The 22,175-nt window shown below is 42.7% G+C and overlaps 1 protein-coding gene across 7 annotated transcripts in view; it reads right to left on the bottom strand.

The window, feature by feature from the left end:
* The window catches only part of HHAT (hedgehog acyltransferase), a 569,735-nt gene that overhangs the window by 515,596 nt on the left and 31,964 nt on the right, over positions 1-22,175 (bottom strand). For all 7 annotated transcript variants that reach the window (XR_014523561.1, XR_014523562.1, XM_083494583.1 and 4 more), the window contains exons 7-8: positions 18,331-18,502; positions 4,886-5,036 (exon numbers count right to left, since the gene is read on the bottom strand). Coding sequence is in view for 5 of the 7 variants with exons in the window: in XM_083494583.1 (XP_083350709.1) it covers positions 4,886-5,036; positions 18,331-18,502 (323 nt within the window). In the remaining 2 variants the exon portion in view is untranslated. The remainder of the gene's footprint in view (positions 1-4,885; positions 5,037-18,330; positions 18,503-22,175) is intronic.

Here is a 22,175-nt window from a genome sequence, read left to right on the forward strand (position 1 = left end):
CCTTCCAGTTTGAAGCCCAGGGCAGTGCAATCCCTTGCCACCTCCAAAGCTTTCTGATATTTCAGGCCATGACCCTGTGCAAATTAAAGTAAGTTCCATTGAGCAACAATTGCCCTGCACCTGCAATAGCCCAGACTACGCTCTCATTGTGAAATCTCTGTTTCTGCCTTCCATCACTGACGACCATATTCCTATAAAAGGCAGCGGACAAATAAAATATCTCTGTACCCCGTGGGTAGCTGTGATCCATTATTTTAACTGTAAGGGCATGAAGGAGTCATAATTCAAGAGAAGCAGAGGGCAAGCTGGGTAGGTTTTCTTAGATAATTGAAATTGACCCATAATTCACCGGTAGCCATGGGAGATGTTGCTCCTCGCGTAACTCTTCATAACACCGTTTGGCATGAACTGATTTTCAAACACACACACACAAAATCCCATCTGCGAAAAGATCACATTTAATTTTTTTGGACAGGCATTGCTTGCTATGCATAACGGGTCAAAACAGCAATAAAAAATATGTCTGAAAGAAAAATAAATATGGCTGAAAGAAAAATAAAGACAGAAGAGGCTGCTGGATCAGGACAATGGCCAATCTAGGCCAGGATCCTGTTCTCACAGTGGCTAACCAGATGCCTGAGAGAATTCCACAACCACCTGAGGACAAACCTACCCTCCCTTCCTGTGGCTTTTAGCCTCCCAACTATGGAGGCAGAACATACCTATCATGGGTGGTGGCCACTAATAGCCTTTGAACAATCCCTTTTAAACCCACCCTTTGGTGGTCCAACAGTCAATCTCTCTTCCCAAGGAACTCTGGGACTTGCAACTCTGTGAGGGGACGAGAGGTCTTCTCAACACACTTGAACTACAGTTCCTGAGATTCTCTGTGGGGAGTGACTGATTAAAGTGGTACAATACTGCTTAAAACGTATTGTTCCTTCCTGTGATTTTTTTTTCTTGGCACGCCTGTGGTTTAGGGTTAACATTTAAACTAGCTACCGCAACATTTATGCCAGAACATACATAATTTCAAGATGCTTGTTCAGACATTTCATCCCCTTCACACCAACATGGCAACACCTGAAAGTTTCTTCAAAACCAAAGAATTGCCCGCAGAACAGCTCAGAATGCAACTGTGGTGTTCATATGGAGGTGGTTGCAAAATTCAACCAGTTCAAAGATTGAAGATGGGCAAGTGATGGAGTCATCAGGAGGAAGGTTGTCAAAAATTGAGTTTCAGTTGGAATAATTAAACAAGAGCAATTGAGGAGTCTCAAAACAGCAAATTTAATTTAAATGGGTCCATTGTTAGCTACTCTAATGATTCTCTTTCTTCCAAGAATTCATTACTTTCTTTCTTTCCTTAAAACCACAGAAGGCAAACACAGAAGCGCTTCGGTAAAGAGTTTTTAGCCTTTATTAGTCTTTCCTACAATATCTTATCAAAATCAATGGAGACAACACCGCATTGTTTGAGGTTATTGCTATTTAAACACTAAGAACCAGAGAACGTTGTTTCTCTATTACAAGGAGGGGTGCATAGAGTCTCATGGAAGGAGACTGACTAATGCACCTTAAGACATAATAACTATGACCTGTTTATTGGAGAAGCACAGGCAGTTTGCTTTCTAATAAGGGGATTTACTGAAATAGAAGTCATAATTCCCAAATTTCCATAGCTAGAATTGTACTAAGCACAGTTAAAAACAATTTTCAAGATGAAAACCTTAAAGCCAAATTAGACTCTATATGCAAGGTGTGTGTGAGAGAGAGACACTTTCAATTATTTTTATTTTTAAAAATAATAATAATCTGGCTTGAGAGATTGCAAGCAAGAGCAGAAATGTTACTTGACCGTTTCACCACACATTTTTCTCAATCAAAATCCACACAAACACACACACAGAGACAGAGACTTTTATTCCTGCTATGAAATATTTTCACCCATGGAGGGTGAAAACAGCCTGAAAGAGTTGGGTTTGATCAGCAGCCGAAATGAAATCCTTTGCAGAAATAACAGCTCCTATCACCACACACAGTTAACACAGATTCATTGTACATAACGCTGAACCACTCTGGTGTTTTAGACTACACCTCCCATCAGTTTCAGCCAGCTTCCCTAGGTTGGAGGAATTTTGCACTATACGAACAAGCCGGGGGGGGGGGAGCATTTGGCTCAGGCACTGCCCCCCTCAAGTCTCCCAAATGACTAGGAAGAGGACTTTGGCAGAGTTTTGCTTCACTTTTAACTGAATGCTGTTACATATGATTGTATTCAATGTAGTGCTATGGCTGAAACTCCCTATGTTCTCCTCCCCCTAGAACCCTCTAAATCTGTTCTAAGGGTTCCCCCAACCCTCTGGATCGGATTTGTAGATGGCCTAGGGATACTTGGGAGGAAGGAAGTTCCGTTGCACTAGTGGTAATCCTTGGGTGCATCATTTTGTTGAATACCCGCTTCCCCAGGCATCTGACGGTTGAAAGTTCTGTCCCTGGCAACCTTGAAATTATTAGTTTGAGAGTAGTTGGCTGCTTTTAGGAGTTTTTAACAGATTTTTAGAAGGTTGTTTTTAACAATTTTTTATAACTTAACTGAGGTGTGGGATATGATGTGCTAGGAAGGCCTTCCCCACAGTACAGTGGTGCCTCGCAAGACGAAAAGAATCCATTCTGTGATTCTCTTTGTTTAGCGTTTTTTTCGTCTTGCGAAGCAAGCCCATTGACGGATTAGCGGATTAGCGCTATTAGCGGCTATTAGCGGCTTATCTGCTGATCGGATCAGCTGATAAGTGGCTTAGCGGCTTAGAAAAGGGGGGGAGGGGGAAAACCCCGCAGGAACTCGCAAGACATTGTCGTCTTGCGAAGCAAGCCCATAGGAAATTCGTTTTGCGAAGCAGCTCCAAAACGGAAAACTCTTTCGTCTAGCGAGTTTTCCGTCTTGCGAGGCATTCGTCTTGCGGGGCACCACTGTACCTTCTACACATTACATGTGAAGGAGGGAGAGCCTTCTCTGTTGTGGCACCCTGGCAATGGAACACCTTCCCTGCAGAGCACAACCGGTAGAGACTTTTGCTATCTTTTTTTGTTTGCCTTGGTGGATTAGCCGTTTAGTTGTTAGATAGATAAAACTTTATTCGCATTAGCCAATTGCCATAGCAACAGTGAAACATTACAGTATATGCAGAAAAGGAAATCTGATATAAGAGCACAATTTAAAGTCCTGAATCAGCTGCCAGTTAGTGGTCCTTATTCTGATTGCCCCTGCTTATGAATCTAGCAACCTTTGCTGTTATCTGCTCATTTTGATCTGATAGAAGAAAGGACATTGTGGCAGTGGTTGAGCGCCCTGGGATGGTTAGTACGAGCGAGGTGATGATCTCGTTCCTCAGGTCTTTGTAGAGAGTACAAGACAGGAGGATGTGCACTGTTTCGGTGCTACCATCTCCACAGGGGCAAAGACGTTTCTCAGGCGGGATATTTTGGAATCGACCCTCAAGTACCGCAGATGGCAAAACAGCCAGTCTTGCAAGTGTAAAAGCACGTCTGTATTTTGGGATAAGAAGTTTGTGCAGATATGGGGCCAGAGAATCAAAATGGAGAGGTGGAAAATGAACATACCAAGGGCAGAATTTCCTTACAGTGGCCAGGTTGTTCTGATGCTCGGTATCTTTTAGACATTGACCAATTAGACTGTTTGCTTTAGTAGCGCCCATAGTGAGTAGGTGTTGTGGGGATAGGCCACAAGAGTGAAGTTTTTGATAGATGGTTTTAAGCCAGGCACTTTTATGGGAGTCTTGAAGTACTAGGGATAGTAAACCAGGGAGATTTGAGTTTAGGCGGAGCCAGTTCTTTGCCAAGTCCATACTTCTACTGAAGGTAGACTGTCGTTTAGTTGTATGTCCCACAAACTGCAGTGGAATGAACAACAAAACAGTGCAGTACAGAAACTGATGCCTTCTTATTCCCTGCCCAAGAGGGAACATAGCTGGCAAAGCAGATGTCACTGACAGAAAGTTTTTCTGGGCACAGGACTAAAGCCAGACTATAGAAGGGAGTGGGGGTTATTGGTTTGTTTTGTTCTTGTTCTTATTAAGTGTTTTGTGTTTTCATCTTGTATTTCTGTGTTGTGAACTGCCCTGAGATCTATGGATGATGGGAGATATACAAATTTAATACCTAATTAAGAATAATAATAAGAACCTAGGCTGCATTTCTGATCTACAGAGATTGTAATCCCACCCTTTCAGGTAAACCTTGCTTCAAAAGCTGCCAAGGACCATTAGATTTCTAATAAAAACCCAACTGGAGGTGCAAAACCAGATAAAGGCCTATGGAAATCAGCAAAATTTTGAGGCATCTCTAAAAGTTACTTTTTTTCTGAAGCAAACCCATTACCTTCCAAAAAGCACAGTGAAAATGATCATCCTCAACACTTTTGCAGCAGGGTCACCTAATCAACTATTACTTATCCTTCCCTGCATGAATTTTCCACACAAAGTGTCTTTTTCAGGGGGGACAATAATGAAAAATGAATCGTATTTCATAAAGATGTGGGGAGAAAATAATTATCCGATCAGTGGAGCTAAGCGGTTTAGATCCAATTCTAATCATTAAGATGATGAACATCCCAAAGGCAGCCTTCTCTTCACCTCTGTGGCAGGAGAAAAGTAATTATTAGATGGAAGGGCGTTTTTCAAAAGATTAGAAAGAGAAGCAGTTAGGAATGGAAACGCAATGCTGCTTATCAATTTGCAAGTTCTCTTGTAGGTGCAATGTGTCATGTGGCACACAGGCGGAAGGCCACACAGCCCATACATGCCAGGCAGCCATTTCGCGAAAATTCAATCTGCAATAAACCTTTGCAATAAAAAACAAAACTAACCTCCACATTCCGGAAAAACTGTACATGGTGCTCACACAGCGTGGCAAGTCGGGAGACTTCAGCCCATCCAGTCGGATAACAAGTGCAGGAACACCAAAAAGGACGAGGTATTTCACATAAAAGAAGAGGACCTGAGCCAACGCCAGCCCACCTGAGAAGAATGCAAGGCGGGAAGATTCAAGTCATTATTTTAATACTCATCGTCCTTCCCTCTCCCCGTAAATAAGGTCAGTCTTTCATACCGTGCAAATATACATCATTAAGGTGGTCAGTGTCTATTATCCCTTTCAGTTGCGGATGTGGGTGCTGCTGGGGTTGGCCTAGTTGACACTCTGAGTCCCTTCCAACTCTACAATTCCATGATTCTGATGCATGGAACATGTACACCAACTGTGCCTATTAAAAGGCAAAACTTTTCCTTTGGCACTCCTTTCTTTTGACTTGAAGCCATTGGTTCAAGTCATACCCTCCAGAGCAGGAGAAAACATGCTTGCTCCATCTTCCATGTGGCAGCCTTGTAGATATTTGAAGATGGCTGCCATATCACCTCTGATTCTAATAATAATAATAATAATAATAATAATAATAATAATAATAATAATAATAATAACAATTTATATATTTATATATTTATTTATTTATTTATTATTATTATTATTATTATTATTATTATTATTATTAATAATAATAATAATACCCTGCCCATCTGGCTGGGTTTCCCCAGCCACCCCAACAAAATATTAAAATACAGTAATCCATCAAACATTAAAAACTTCCCTAAACAGGGCTGCCTTCAGATGTCTTCTAAAACTCTGGTAGTTGTTGTTCTCTTTGACATCTGGTGGGAGGGCGTTCCACAGGGCGGGTGCCACCATCAAGAAGGCCCTCTGCCTGGTTCCCTGTAACTTGGCTTCTCGCAGTGAGGGAACCACCAGAAGGTCCTCAGCGCTGGACCTCAGTGTCCGGGCAGAATGATGGGGGTGGAGACGCTCCTTCAGGTATACTGGACTGAGGCCGTTTAAAAAACACTTTGAATTGTGCTCGGAAATGTACTGGGAGCCAATGTAGGTCTTTAAAGACCGGTGTTATGTGTTATGTTCCCAGTCACCAGTCTAGCTGCCGCATTCTGGATTAGTTGTAGTTTCCGGGTCACCTTTGATCATCTTGTGTGCAGTTGTATGCAATGAGGTTATTCCATTCAAGCAAGGAAGGCAACAGAACTTGCCTTCCCTCTCCTCCACCCTATGCCTACCAAATAGATACCTTCCAGATCAAATGGGACAGGCATGAGGAGAGAGGAAGGGGCCAGGGAGTTCCATTGTACAAGCAGAAGCTCTTGTGCAAATAGGACAAACTTTGTTGGATACAATCCAATGTTTTCAGAACTCTGTCGTAAGGATTCCATCATTTTCTGGATGGATGTTCCGGCCCTTCGTGATTCCGCAGCTAAACCACTCCCTGATCTCTTGAAGGACTGTTTCAGGAAAAGCTAAGTGTGGAACAGAACAAACTATTTTGGTGACTCTGATCACAAGCCCAACCTGGGTGGAATCTACACACATATAAAAAACATTGTGAAAATGCTTTAAAATTATATATATATATATATATATATGTGTGTGTGTGTGTGTGTGTGTGTGTGTGTATATATATTGTATATATATATTGAATTTGCCATAGCTCACCATCGCCATCTAGTGTCACATTTGTATAATGCACTTTAAAAAGGTAAAGGGACCCCTGACCATAATGCACTTTACAACACACTTAAAACATTTTATTTGCAGCTGTACAGCTGAGTCCCTAGTGGCCACAGTGCTAAACATGGATCTTAAGATGATTTTGTCAAAAATCAGCTGGAAAGCAAAATTTCTTCATTAGCATTACTGGCAGTCATCTCTGGACCTGCAGTAAGCCACCCAGGACAGGATCCCTGACACATTCCCACATAGAAAGATTGATTGCAACCACACTGGAGTCTGCTTAACATAAAGCAATGTTCCCTTTTCAAGTCGTGTTCTTCAAGGAGTAAAACATGCACCTGAAATCTCAGGTGCATCTCATATATACACATAAAGCATCAATATGTTAAAACCTCTTCCTTCACTCATTCTAGTTTATGAACCACATCAGGTGTAAGAAAACATCAGAAATGTCACACTTCCTTCCAGAATCTCAGCTGGGACCTCCAGGTTTGGATTGGTATAATAAGCAAATATTGATTTTCAGCTCAGCGGAAATCAAGACCTATTGATCTGGGAGATAAATATTTACCCTCAAAGGGCTATAAATCTTCATGTGCCCTAAATATAAAGTCAATAGCTGGTGTGTTCGGTGTTATTACAGACATTGCTCTACTTGTCCGCCCAGAATTCTCTTGGTCTTTTATAGCATGTGTTCCAAAAAATGTGCTTTAAGCTGCCCACACCCCACCACCCTAGAAAAAGAAGAACCAAGGTAACAGCCTGCCAACTGGCTTTCATTTTGTGGAAATTTCTGAGCTCCTAAAGGCAACCTTCCCAACATTCAGTTCTGAACATTTGCTTTTCTGTGAATTCCTACAATTCCCAGAGCAGTTTAAAAACTAGTTCTTCCCAGGGAACTCTGGAGACTGTACCTCTGTGAGGGAAATGGAGGGGGGGTGTCTTCTGGCAAACTACAGCTCCCAGGATCCCTTGTGACTGTTTAAAGTATTTGTTGGTTTTGTTGGTTTTGAAAAGTATCACACAGTTAGAAATATTTTAGCGTGCAATCCTAAGCATACACACTCACTGACCTTAGTGAGCTTTACTTGCGGAATGGTGGTAGCCTAGTGGTACCTGGTTAGCATGGAAATGATTCCAGATTCTCCAGTAGGGGATGGGAATGTCCCCAGTCTGAGACACTGGAGAGTCACTACCAGCCAGCGTTGACAGTACTAAATTTGATGTGCCAACGGTCTGACTTCGCATACGCCAGCTTCCCACGTCCTTCACAACTGAGGCTTCTGCATGAACGTTGACACCCATGAAGGCCACCAAAAAGAAGCGGGAAATTGTGACTCTTAACTCTGCACACTTTGCCTCACACAAAATATTGCTGTAGTGGTTGCTGGGCAACACCACTCACTACAGGAGACAGGAATTGCAGGCTTGCTTTTTCAGCAATGGTGGTGGCTAAGCCAAATAGTCAAGTCACCAACCCACCACCACCACCGCTGTCTCCTGAGGGAAAGGCCAGAAGGAAGACGCACAGTTGGATGCTCCTTCCCAAAGATGCAGAGTGCACCCAAGTAGTGATAGCCAATCCTTCTCCCTTACCCACCTCTCCTGCTCTGGAATAGGAAAGGGCAGCATGGCTAAGGGTCTTGGGGAGCTTTTTCCACTGTGCTATCAAAGAATCCCCTAGCCTTTCTCCCAAATATGGAGCTGTGGAGCACCAAATAACTGCTTACCCTTCCCTCCGCACATCTCACTCACTAGAGGGTGATGCTGTCAGTTTGCATTTCTTAGTGCAGAAAGTATTGATCTGATGTACAGAGATCTTTCCTATTCTAATTCATTCAAGAGGGTTCTTGAATGTTCACAATGTTTGGGTTATTCCTTCAGAGAAGCTGAGTGCAGTTGATTCTGTTCTCTCTTCTGTCAAGGTCATGCTGACTATAAAAGTAGGGCCAGAAGGAGCCTAGGTTTCACTTTTTTCCTTCTGGTGTGGTGTTCTGTAGTACGCTTAGTGTTAAGATTTAGACTTATTATATGTTTAAGTCTGCTGCAACTGGACTTCTTATGGACAGTGCCAGTCTTGAATGTATTGGATTTGTGACCATTATGCTCATTTGCTTTCAGTAGCAGTAAAGCTCTGCTGGATGAAATACAATTGATTCTGGTCTATTTTTTGGGAATCCTGCAACGTGTTTAAGTTTTTACTCTGCTAACCATACGTTGGAATCTACTCTGGATCAATCTTGAGTAGAATTCCATGACAGGTGCCACACCAGCTGTGGCAAGCACACTCGTTTAAGCCTGTTCTCCCCTTTAGATGAAGATCCTGGGTGGTAGTCAACCGAGAAGAGACCTATTGAAATGAATGAACCCTCTTACCCATGTTCCTTAATCTCAGTGGGCCTACTCTGATAAAAATTTAGTTGAATACCACCCACACAGTACAGCAGAGAATGTCTGCGTTCAGTTTCCTGATCCCAATGGGATTTGCAGTCAATGCCAGTCAGCTGACAGGTGCTGAGTGCAAGCCCCTTTCGGTAGAGATCTTCCATTCAACCTGGCTTGAGCTCCAACCAGGCAACAAAGAAAGAAAGGGAAGAATTGGGAGCGCTTTCAGAGTGCACTCCTGATTATTTCCTTTGAAGTTGGGTCAGCTGATGTTAATGGTTTCAGGTGATTGACTGGTCTAACTGGCCTGAGTACTTTGCCCACCAATCAGATCCTGTCCCGTCCCACCCCCCACCCCCGGCTGTAGCATATTCTAAAGGGTTAGATATACGTGAAAGACTCCAAATATATTTTGTAATCCATGAACTGGGGCTCTCACTGTATTTGGCTAGAAGATTCTACTATTCATTCTCCTGTTCATTTCTCAAAAGCATGCGCATGATAAAAGTGAAAGTTCTTGTGCTAACTGTTTCCCATCATTCACTTTCTGGGCACGAAAAGGTCACTACAAAAAATCAAACCACAATTCTAGTTTATTCAGGGCTGGTCCTGGAATTAGGCAAACTGAGCTCATGACCTCGGGAAGGAAATCTGTGGCACGAAATAGTTAATCGTTAATTATTTACCAAATGATCCTATTTTTTTACTTTGAGGTCATCCCTTTGGATTTTCTGCCTCAAGCACCAAACCTCCTTGGGCCAGTTCTGCATTTAGCATCAAGGCCAATAACCAAACTACATTGGAAAACGTACATCTCCTTACATGTAGGTGTGCATAGATAGCTATTCTGAAGGTTTCCATGTTAATGTTTTCTCTCCAGAGAGTTCTCCTGCAATACATGCAGCAGCAGCAGCCACCATAACAAGCACCGTTAAAAACAAGAGCATTGGCCCTTAAATAATTTACTTACAATTCCAACCATCCTTATTTAGCAAGTGGCTGTTGGCACACCTGCTTGAGTCATCTTTGTGTTAGTACCAGAGATGCTCCTCTCAAAAGAGAATATTCTATGCACTGCTTCAATCGATCGGCAGAAGCGAGTAAAAGATTATGAGCCAGGGCTTAACAAGCTGCTTCGTTTCCAATATAACGGGGTGTCTGGAAACCATATCCTTTTTGATGCAGCTAGGCTAGCCCTGCTAAGCTGCCAGCTGAAAACAGCTGCTTCTGACGCTAAAACAGTACTGATATGTCCAGGAAAAGATACGGGGCAGATGTTTACTGCGAACAAAACTTTGCCGTATTTCCCTTCCCTGGACAAATCCAATCCCTCTCACCACAAGGTATCTTTTTATTTGTTCATTTGAAAGAGCGTTTCCCCCCTTTTCGCAGGAAAGCCAAGACGGCTAATGTCACTTTTGCAAGATGCAACTCAACAATTATGAAAAGAGATGAAAGCCTAAAGAGCAAAATAATCACGAAGCACCACACTTTAATACAGTCAAACGAGTAACCTTGCAGAGAAGCGCCACTGTGTTCAGCGAAGCTTATCCCAGGTGTGGAGGATTGAGACCTAAATAGAGTAGTGTTTCCAGTTCCTTCCAGAGGCCCGTAACTGTCAAGCTCAGGCAGGCTTCCTGGGGAAGGAATTTCACTGACTGATTTCACACAATTGATAGATGGTATCTGAAAGCAGGGCCTCCTCAGGGGAGCTAAATGGATGGGAAGCGTTTGTATAGCGAAAGACGCATCCTCAGATATCCTTTCAACTTTAAACAGCCTTGATAAGCGTTATCTAGGTGCCCCTGGTAAGAAAAGCGACCTGACATTAGAAAGAGGCTTACTGGGATAAAAACTGCTGTTGAGAGTTCTCCTCTTGCAACTGGGAAAGAAAGAAAGAAAGAAAGAAAGGGAGCTCCACGGCCAAGTGCATGAGGTAGAATTGGGCCTGCTTCAAGCCCATGAGGCACTCTGGACTCCAGCAGGAAGGGAACTAACCAGCCTAGCTCAAGCTGCTAAAATGCTGTAGCTGGATCAGGATTCAAATCCCCACGCAGCCCTTAAGCTCACTGGGTAACCTTGATCTAGTCTCAGCCTCACCTGTCTCACACAGCTGTTTGCAGGAATTGTAGGGCAAACAGAATGTACATCACCTTGAGCTCCTTGGATAGGTAGGATAGAAATGCAATAAATACGTAAATAAATAAGCGAGCTCCCATTGTGTTCACAAGCAACCTGCGCAGAAATGCATTCACTAGTCAAAGTGTGCACATATGAGTGGAAATATCATACAAAAATACACCCGTATTAAGGGAATTTGCTTGCAGGAATGTGTGAGGAAAATTTTGCACTAAAATGCTGACACCGAGTTTCATGAGGAAGAATGAATTTGCATGGTTATTCATTTATTAATAAAATTTATACACACACACACACTCCTCACAAAAGAGCAGAGGGTAGCAATGTAAAAAGTGTAAAGCTGAACTTAAGCCTGAAAAAAATGAGTAACTGAGAAAAACTGGAATCGACTGATTCACCCCCTCTCTAGTTTATAGTACTGTGAGCCTCTTTGTCGTGTATCCTCTTTTGAAAAGTGAGTATAGACTTGTGATTTTATGACTGAGTTTTCCTTTATCACTATGGGTCGCTCTTCCAAATCCAACCTTGAAAGAAAAAAGGAAGGAGTAATTTTTGCTGTGTGTCTTTCAAAGCTAATTTTTTCCTTTCAAAAAACACATACTGGAAGCTCCTTCCCTCAAATGCAGGAGGAGAGAGGGAAACACATTTTGATAAACAATGAAAAGCAAGTAAATTTTCTTTAAATCATGGGTCAGTGTCTGGGGTGGGATCCAATGTTTCCTTTTGCGATGACCTCCCAAAAGAAGATGGGAGGCACCAAGCCCTATTCATGGAAGAATCTAGAAAGTGCATGGAAAACTATATCAAGCCCAACACGCTTCAGGCTAGAGCCCTTTTTCAAGAGGGAAACTAAATACAGTGGTACCTCGCAAGACGAACGCCTCGCAATACGGAAAACCCACTAGACGAAAGGGTTTTCCGTTTTGGAGGCGCTTCGCAAGACAAATTTCCCTATGGGCTGGCTTCGCAAGACGACAGCCCATAGGGAAATATCCGGGACAGCGGGGAAGCGCAGCGCGTCTTCCCCACTGTCCTCGGACCTCCTCTGAAGCCGGGCGGTGGGGCGGGAACGCCTCCTCCCGCCGCCGCCGGGCTTCGGAACGCTGCTCCGAAGCCGGGCGGTGGGGCGGGAACACCTTCTGAAGGCAGGCGGGGGGCGAAAGTCTTTGTCCCCCCTGCCTGCCTTCCCAGGGGCTTTTAAATCGCCCCGGACAGCGGAGAAGTCCTCCGCTGTCCCGGGGTTTTTTAAAATGCTGGGGGTGGGAAGAAAAGCCCTTGTCCCCCCCCCCCCAGCCTTCAGAAGAGGTCCGGGGACAGACTGTCCCCGGACCTGGTCTGAAGGCGGTTTCCCTAGGAACGCATTAATTGATTTTCAATGCATTCCTATGGGAAACCGTGCATCGCAAGACGAAAAACTCGCAAGACGAAGAGACTTGCGGAACGAATTAATTTCGTCTTGCGAGGCACCACTGTACAAGTACATTAAAAAAAAAAAAAGGTCACAGTGCCTAACTGTCTGAAAGTCAGGGAAAGTTTTCTGCCCACAGCATCCCAGGAGGCTGTTGCCAGATCCAACTATTAAAGGCAGAATAGGTTACGGGGTTTTTGAATCCCTGAACATACCGTACATCCTACATAATAAACCACCAATCTGAATTGGCTTCAAAGAGTGAGGAAAGTCTTGAAAGAAGTATCATCAAGATATGCAATCTTCTTTCCTACTGCCTCCGCGGTGCTAGTACTCCTTCACATCATGACAAATACACCCTCAGCAACCTTCCACTTATTTAGAGGATACAGACTAGACAAAAGATGAGAAAGATAGCTTGTAACAGCATTCTTTATATGGATCTTCAGTCTTGAAATCTGTCGCATCACAAACAGAATGCAACATAGCTAAAGACAGTTTATTGATGCCTCCCCTTGATCTATCCTCTGGGCTTCAGCTGTTTAGTATTGATATTATTACATCTTTGTAATAATGGGCATTCTGGATATCCTTTGAATGCTTCTTGGAAATTTAATCTGGTTGTAGTGGAAGGGTTTCTGAATTTGGCATAAAAAACAACAACAACACTTTTTGTAGTTATTTCAGGAAAACAACTTTGTTCACCAAGCCCATTCCTGAACTGAATCCAAGGATGAGTTGTCTGCCAGTAAAGAGGAGCTTAAACCAAGAGCACAGAAAACACTGCAGTTTTTTCTCTCCAGTCAAGATAATCTCAAAAGGCTTGAGAAAAACAAGCACCAAGCCATGGACTATTCAACAGTTGTTACAGACTTTAAAATGTTCTGCATGGATAGCTACTTTTCACCTGCTGGAGGGCTTTTTAAAATATATATATATATATTCCTATTAATACTTTTTATGAAGTCCTCACTTGCCCCTTGTTTGGGGAGGAACATCTCATTAAGCACCCTAAATTATATTTTGTATTGTCTGTTTTCAAATGCAAGATGCCAAATATTTCGCTTCCTCCTCCTTATCTTGTAGAATAATGATACCACACCAAAAAGCCCCAAACAGCAGCAAAACAGATTCCTTTGTTGACTTTCCATTAGTATGTAGATGAATGCACAGACACTAATATGTTCAAAAACAAAACACTGGAAGCTTTAAACCTGAACTCACCCAATTCTCACTTTATCTTCTGGATTATTAGACAACAAATTAAAAGACACCAGCTACAGATAGTATTCTTAGACACAATCCGAATCAAGCTCCAGTTTTAATTTGACAATAATAAATTAAACAGCAATAAAATTTAGCAATTATAGAGCACATGACAGTGTGCAAAGCAGTTCACATATATCAGCTCAATTATTCCTTAACACAATCCTGTGTGCCCGCCCCTGTTTTATTAAACACTATGCTGAAAAGGGTGAGGACCACACAAGATGGATGTAAAATGAGTCTTTTAATGTTATGTGAAGGTATTTTAAAATGCAAATAGCATCACCCGGGCATGTTCATCAATATCAGGATTGCAGCAGGCAGAGTGGCCGATCCTGAATAATCACAATGGCTTCCAGGAGTCCTGTAAATTGAAGGGATTTAACGCATTGCTTCTGTGGTCCTGAGGAGACTTCTACCTCTGAAGGTGCTCTCTGCATTAAAAGGAGACCCATCAGTGGTGCAAATGAAAATAGCAATATCAGAGGAAGTACCTTCCTCAAGACCACAGCACAGAAAGAAAGGGTTAAGTTTCCCCTTCCCTCCAGTTCCAATCCCAATAGTAATCACACACCCTTGATTGATGCCATTTGCATTTTTAAAATATTGGGATGACCCTCGGGATCCCTTCCAACTCTATGATTCTATGAAACTGATGAACACACAGGCTTCACATGAAAAATAGATACTGCTCTCACCACAAAGAAACCCTCCAGATTCCATGTGGTTGTTTTCAATTTATTATATTTTGAAGAAGAAGAAGAAAGGACCTCTGGACGGTTAAGACCAGTCAAAGGGGACTATGGGGTGTGGCACTCATCTTGCTTTCAGGGCAAGGGAGCCGGCGTTTGTCCGCAGACAGCTTTCCGGTGTGGTGTAGTGGTTAAGAGTGGTAGACTCGTAATCTGGTGAACTGGGTTTGCTTCCCTGCCCCTCCACATGCAGCTACTGGGTGACCTTGGGCTAGTCACACTTCTGTGAAGTCTCTCAGTCTTACTCACCTCACAGAGTATTTGTTGTGGGGGAGGAAGGGAAAGGAGGTTGTTAGCCGCTTTGAGACTCCTTAGGGTAGTGATAAAGCGGGATATCAAATCCAAACTCTTCTTCTTCTTTCCAGGTCATGTGGCCAGCATGACTAAACTGCATCTGGAGCAATGGGACACCATGACGAGTGCCAGAGTGCACAGAAATGCCGTTTACCTTCCCGCCAGAGTGGTACCTATTTATCTACTTGCATCGCTGTGCTTTCAAACTGCTAGGTTGGCAGGAGCAGGGACACAGCAACGGGAACTCACCTCATCACGTGGATTTGAACAGCCGACTTTTCGATCAGCAAGCCCAAGAGGCTCGGTGGTTTAGACCAAAGAGCCACCCACTCCCATCTCGTAAAAGACTTAGTTTTAACATATGCAGTTTCAGTCCTCCAAAAATAACAGATTAAGCAGAGATCTGAACCATTACAAAAGTATACAACCCTCCTGTCTAATCCTCAAATGCTGCACAGATTGTATTTTTTGTATTTATTTTTGTTTTGTTTTTACTAATGATGTTATCTATCTCCACTGGCTTCAGGTTTACATTGCTAATTGGTCATTGCTTCTTTTCATACTAGATGAGGCTGAGCTTCATCCTGCCTAAAGATGGTTCCATACATTTCAAACCTTCCCAGAATCCAGGGGCACCAACTATAGGGGGCAGAAGGGGCTTCAGCCCCCTCAATATTTATGGGCAGGGGGCCAAGCCCCCACAATATTGAGGGGGCCACCATTCCCCACCACCAACAGATGAGGGCTTGCCTGCCAGGTGGGGTTTTCACCCTCTGCGCCCCCCATTGCCGATGGGCGAGTGCTGGCCTGCCAGGTGAGGAGGGACAGGTCACATGATGCCAGGCCCCCTCAATGTGGGGGGCAAGTTGGCACCCCTGCCAGAATCTCAGTAAGAATCACATTTAGTGTTAGGGACCACCTGAGCTAGAACCAGGGCTCACTGACTCTGTGTACAGGTGCAAGTCCTCATGATCAACTGAACGTCGGCATGGACAAAATATGGGTCACCTGACATCTTTGTGACATCAGGTAATTGACAGGTGGGTGGCTCTGCCCAAATGTCAAACTTTGCCCATGGGGATGAGATGATGAGGAAGGAAAGGATCCAGTCCACCAGCGAGATCCAGTTCCTCACACCCGGTCTATATAAAGAGCTTTGTGTAAGTTGGGTATGATCAACAATAGCATTCCTTGTTCTGTTCTGTTATTTGCAGTTTGAGGCTCAGGGAAAGCCTGGGCAGAAAGGTAAGCATCCACAGTTGTGCATTCCTTCCACATTTAATTAACATTAGACTTGTTTTAGAATGCCCTATTTTCCCTTCCCTTCCCTTCTCGTTTCTTTCTTTCTTTCTAAGCGCCAGAAACAAAAAAAGCAAGCTTAAGCTTACATTATCAAATGATCACCTGATTGGTCACCTGATTCACCATCAATTTCAAAAATCCACCATATGACCATGCATCTCATTTCCAATCACCTGGTCAAGATTAATTTGCGGTTATCGAGATCTGACACCGATTGCATTAAACGAACTTGGCGGCAATCGATTTCACAATGCTGCTTGTTCCACGTCGTATCAATTTCTTCTTTATTGTATTGAGTCCAGATGTGTGGAACTCAAAAGAGCATGGGTTCCCTATATTTGGTCTCTCAATTTACCGGTAAAAGAATAAGGCTGAATATATTCCATCAGTTATTAATTTTCTGTCATTTAAACATGAAATGTGCCAGCAACTAGACCTTATTTAGCTTACTGAATGGTATCCTTATTTGAACATTAATCATCAGTTCTGAATTTCATGAACTCCTAATAAAGCTGTAGAGAAAAACATGTCTCTTTGTGTGGGCAACGTTCTAGGACTTGTTATTCCTGCCTGAGGTGCAAGATGAACTGCAGCTTCCTCGCTTATGTATGTCACAGTGTTGGTAGAGTTGCCAGCAAACCCCTCCAAACCAGCAAATTCTCTCCTTTCGGGTATTTTCAAAAGGATTAGCGTAAGGAGCTATTTCAAAAAAACACAGCGTCCCCATGCCATTTGTGACTGTTTCGCCTGCCAGCACCCAAGACCATGGGTCAGGCTGGCCAAAATGGATATAACACACTGGCAGGGAGAGAGCAGGTTTGGGCCAAAGTTATTATCAAATGGCTGTAAGCCACAGTTCCATGCTGCTCCAATCTGCACATGGCGCCAGAAAGGCCAGCTTTTCCCCAGGACTGAAGATAACAAGGTAGCCCCACGGGCTATGAAAGCTCCATGAGCCTACCACAACCTCAAATCATTCATTTATTATTATTTAAGTCATCGCTTTGCCCCCAAATATCTTGAAGCAGAATGAAATTCAACACTAAAATGTTAATATAACATATATATGTGTGTGTGAGGGTAGCCAATAGGTCTCAAGCCATCGGTGAATTATGGACAGATTAAGCAAATGTGACCAACACTGGGTCTAATGGTCAAGAGGGCAGTTTCTGTATGTGCTGTAGAAGGAAGTGAGGGGCAGATGGGGCTTATCAACCTGGGAAGGTAGCCCATCTAGGAGAAGGGAAACTCTGATTCTAAGACGGTTGGATGGTGCCTTCTATGCCTCCTTCCAGCAGGTCTTGCAGCCAAGCTGGTACCAAACATATTGCTTTGATAATAATATTATTATTATTATTATTATTATTATTATTATTATTATTATTATTATTATTATTATTATTATTATTTAAATTTATTTATACCCCACCCATCTGGCTGGGCTTCCCCAGCCACTCTGGGCGGCTTCCAAAAAATATTAAAATACTGTAATACATCAAACATTAAAAGCTTCCCTAAACAGGGCTGCCTTCAGATGTCTTCTACAAATCTGGTAGTTGTTGCTCTCTTTGACATCTGGTGGGAGGGTGTTCCCTTTGGACCACATCTGCAAGGCTGAGAGGGGGGCTTCATCATCTGGGCAGCCCAAGACCTCCATACACACTGACCAGGCTTGCACCTTGGGAGGTCACTTTGGTGCTGCAGCAGTTTGACTTCACCCTTGGAGGCACAACTCCATGTTTCTTGAGACAGATGGATGTCATCAACAGCAGTGTGTGTGTGTGTGTGTGTGTGTGTACATGTATGTATGATATGAATTAAAATATTCATAAAACCTAAATAAATTCAACAACAGCCAATGAACATTGTCAGGTTTAGACACAATATCTAAAATGGGCTAATAACCAAGCTGGGGAAAGGCTGAGAAAACAGGCTTTGTTTTTAACAGCCGTTGGAAGCACCCGTACATTAAAAACAAAATAAGAGTCCTGCTGGATCAGGCCAAAGGACATTTGCTGAACCTTTGCTGCTTACAAGCTGCCTGTAGGCATCTGGTTGGCCACTGCGAGAACAGGATATTGCCTACAGGGAGCCTGCAAGCAGCAGAAACCTGAAACAGATGCACTTCTCTTAGGAGGAACAATACACTGCAGATCTCACTGGTTTACTGCATAAAACCAATAGACAGGCACTAACCTAGGGTCCAGTAGGTCACTGCTTCCAGATGTGAAGGACTGCTGCAGATGGCATGTATATACATAAAGTGAATCATCGACTCTGCCAGCCACCACCAAAGCAAAATACGAACGGAGCCCCTGATGAAAACCCAGAGGTTGAACTTCAAACTGCAGGTTTCTTGTTTATTCATCTGTATTAGAAATAATAACAACAATGGTGATGATAATGAATGGTGATTATAACAATACTGTATAGAAAAGATAGGACATTTAGGCTGCAATCCTATATACACACTTACCTGGGAGTGAGTCCTACTGAACTCAGTGGGACTTACAGTGGTACCTCAGGTTAAGAACTTAATTCATTCTGGAGGTCCGTTCTTAACCTGAAACTGTTCTTAACCTGAGACACCACTTTAGCTAATGGGGCCTCCCACTGCCGCCGTGCGATTTCTGTTCTCATCCTGAAACAAAGTTCTTAACCTGAGGTACTATTTCTGGGTTAGCGGAGTCTGTAACCTGAAGTGTCTGTAACATGAAGTGTCTGTAACCTGAGGTACCACTGTACTTCTGAGCAGACATGCAAAAGATTGCCCTGTTAATTAAGACAAGCAGTCTCATTTTAAAATATTTTAAAAGGAAAGTACTGGATGTATTCAGCTGGCCAGTGCTCATGGAGGCTTGTACAGTAGTCTCAGTTTGGCTGACAAATTTTATTACAGTGGTACCTTGGTTCTCAAATTTAATCCATTCCAGGAGTCCATTCGACTCCCAAAATGGTTTGAAAACCAAGGTGTGGCTTCTGATTGGCTGCAGGAGCTTCCTGCACTCAACCGCATTGGACGTTTGGCTTCCAAAAAACGTTCACAAACCGGAACGCTCACTTCCGGGTTTGCAGCATTCGGGAGCCAATTTGTTCGGGAGCCAAGCTGTTTGACTACCAAGGTATATGTATTTGAAGTGTAATATTAAGGCCATTATTGAAGTGTGGAGTAATTAAAAACCTGAGACGTGTGGATAGCACTTCTGTAAGTAAATGAGCACAAAGACCAGACTTTTCCAACCTGGTGCCCTTCTGATGCTTTGAACTACAACTTCCATCAGCCCCTGCTGTAGTATAAAGTACCTGGAGAACACCAGGTTGGGTGTACACCAAATGTGGGGAACCTAGATGTTTCAAACTACAACTCCCAGCAGCCCCACCAAGCATGGCCAATGGTTGGAAGTGTAGTTCAGCAACAACTGGAAAATTAAAGGTTCCCCACACCTGATATAAATCATGGTGTGTGGTGGGGGACTCACATGTGGCATTTTGCTGTTTGTACCCATATGATTATGACAAACTGTGGGCTCTACTTCTTGTAACCAATTTCCAAACAGAAGAAGCAGGAATCCATCACATTTGAAGTGCTTCTGACATGCTCCTGATCCTAAAACATAAATACTTCAAAGTAAACCAATTTCAACTGAATTTTCCTATGGCCCTTTCTTGTGTGAAATCTACTGCAGGAATGCAGTTTTTAAAGTCCCTTTTCCAGTGCTTTATTCTAGAAAAAGAGGTGCCAGAACTCACTACAAATGCATCCTTTGTTCTCTTATAATGGCAACGGTGCCCAACTGAGAGAAGCTGGAACTGATTTCCTGTAAATTCTGACTGAAAAGAAGCCCTGCCCTTTCCTGATCTTGCACATCAGGTTTCCTCAGAGAATCCAATCGTATATCGAAGGAGGACCAACCAAGATATTTGTCTAACATTATCAAATCCCCACTTTAAACTCTCTTTTTTTTTAATAAGTGCCTCATCGACTCACACTAACTCTGGATCACGTACGTCAACCAATGCACTTGTTCTGTTAGCGAAAGGATTTCTGTTTCCACACCTTGGGCCCTGCTCCACAGAGTTGGGGCAAGCCCTGGATCAGGTTCAGGGGGGATATGGGGAGAGGAGAAGTTCTGTTGCATGGCACAAAGTCATTGCACTGATTGAATGAGTGTGCTCTCTTTACATTGTCAGATTTTCTAGCATTTTGTTCATTAAATGGTTTAAATAGAGTAAGTCTATCAGGATTCCCACGCTTCAAGCTTTATGACGATCTTTGTGTAATAGTTATGAGTCTGGTTGCGTGGATATGACTTTATATATTAAAAAAAAAACCTGACCAAATTTTTATTCCTTAGTAAATTACTAACACATAACAAAAGCTTAAAAGACTTAGGCTTTCATCCCCCTTCACTTTTATCCGTCTCTCTAATGTCTGCTCACATCATGCAGAGCTGACTCACTTCTCTGAGCATCATGCTTAATCATTCTGCAAAGTTCCCTTCAACCCATAATGGCCGGTAGAATTCGCCTCCCCCACCCCCAAAAGGCATGTGGGATTAGAATAGCCTCAACATCTAGTCTTTATCACCTGTTGCGATAATTGTTTCTGAAAAAGCATTTTGTTCCCTGACCTCTCAGGAAAGAGATTCTGAATGAATAAAGGCAATTAACCGTAGAGAAATGTGCTTATTTCCCTTTACACTCAGCATTTGCATTCAGGATTTCAAGCAGGAATAATTAAAATGTTGTTTTGAAATATTAAATTTGGAAAAAGTTGCCTTTATAGGAAGACATTCAGGCAACCCAATAAAGCAAGAAAATGATTCATTCAGAAATATACTCACGTGTTAACTCATTTTTTGTTCAATGTGTGAATACCACTTTCTATTATTATTATTATTATTATTAAGCACGCCCTCAGGAAACACTGGCCAGCTTACACAAAATATTTTTAAAACACAGTAATAATTAACACACACACACCCAAAAAAACCCCACCTTCCTTGCATAGAAGCAGCATAAAATAATTTTCAGCCCAGATGTAGGACACAGTTAGAACACCTGGGTTAACAAAAAAAAGCATTTGAAAGGCCTTAATTTGTTTTAACTGATTTTAACAGTGTATTTTTTAAATCTACCCTGGGACCTCATGGTGAAGATAAGGTAAGAAATCTAATTACAATGACTAATAACAGAAAAGGCACAGAAAGGGAGCTTCTTTGGGGAGGCTATTTCCCACAACACAATGAACTATGTATTTTTGCACTCAAGACAATTTTGTCCTCCACAAACAAACTCATTTGATGAGCCCTGATGTGAAGATAGCCAGACCCTACTTAGAGAGCCTACACTAAATGGTGGTGGCCCACTTTCAAACTACGGTAGGCCAGAAGGTCAAAAACAGGAAGCTCAGGCTGGACACCATTCTCTTTCTTGCCCCCCACCCCTGACCTCTGAATGTCATATTCTCTTTTCGGAATTTTGTTGCTGAGAATGGTTTCTCAGGGGTTTGACAGACTGCAAAATGTTTCTCATAGGGATGCTTTCAAGTTAGTAGGACCTTAACACTAAGAGCTAAGGTAGCTAACATTTCCCTTTTTCTGTGTGATTGAGTAATGGTTATTAGTTTCTCCTCAACTATGAGACCTAACCTTTAATGCAGTGTGCATCTCTCGCTCTCTGTTCACAGATTCATGGAAGGTACATTCTCTTTTAAGGAACCGTTACATGCAGAACAGAAGTATAAAACATAAATGGAGTTGCCAGAATAGTTCAGAAGTACCTAAATGATATATATCTACACAGAGGATTTAGCCCAGGCATAGGCAAACTCGGCCTGCCTGATGTTTTGAGACTACAACTCCCATCATCCCTGACCACTGGTCCTGTTAGTTAGGGGTGATGGGAGTTGTAGTCCCAAAACATCTGGAGGGCCGAGTTTGCCTATGAATGATTCAGCCTAAATCTCAAATCATCTGAAATTCCACTATTCATCTCAAAGTTTCCAAGATCTTTCAGGTTTCCCGGTTTTCTTTCTTTCC

Source organism: Podarcis liolepis (assembly GCF_965112155.1).
Source record: "Podarcis liolepis genome assembly, chromosome: 3".
NCBI lineage: Eukaryota > Metazoa > Chordata > Lepidosauria > Squamata > Lacertidae > Podarcis > Podarcis liolepis.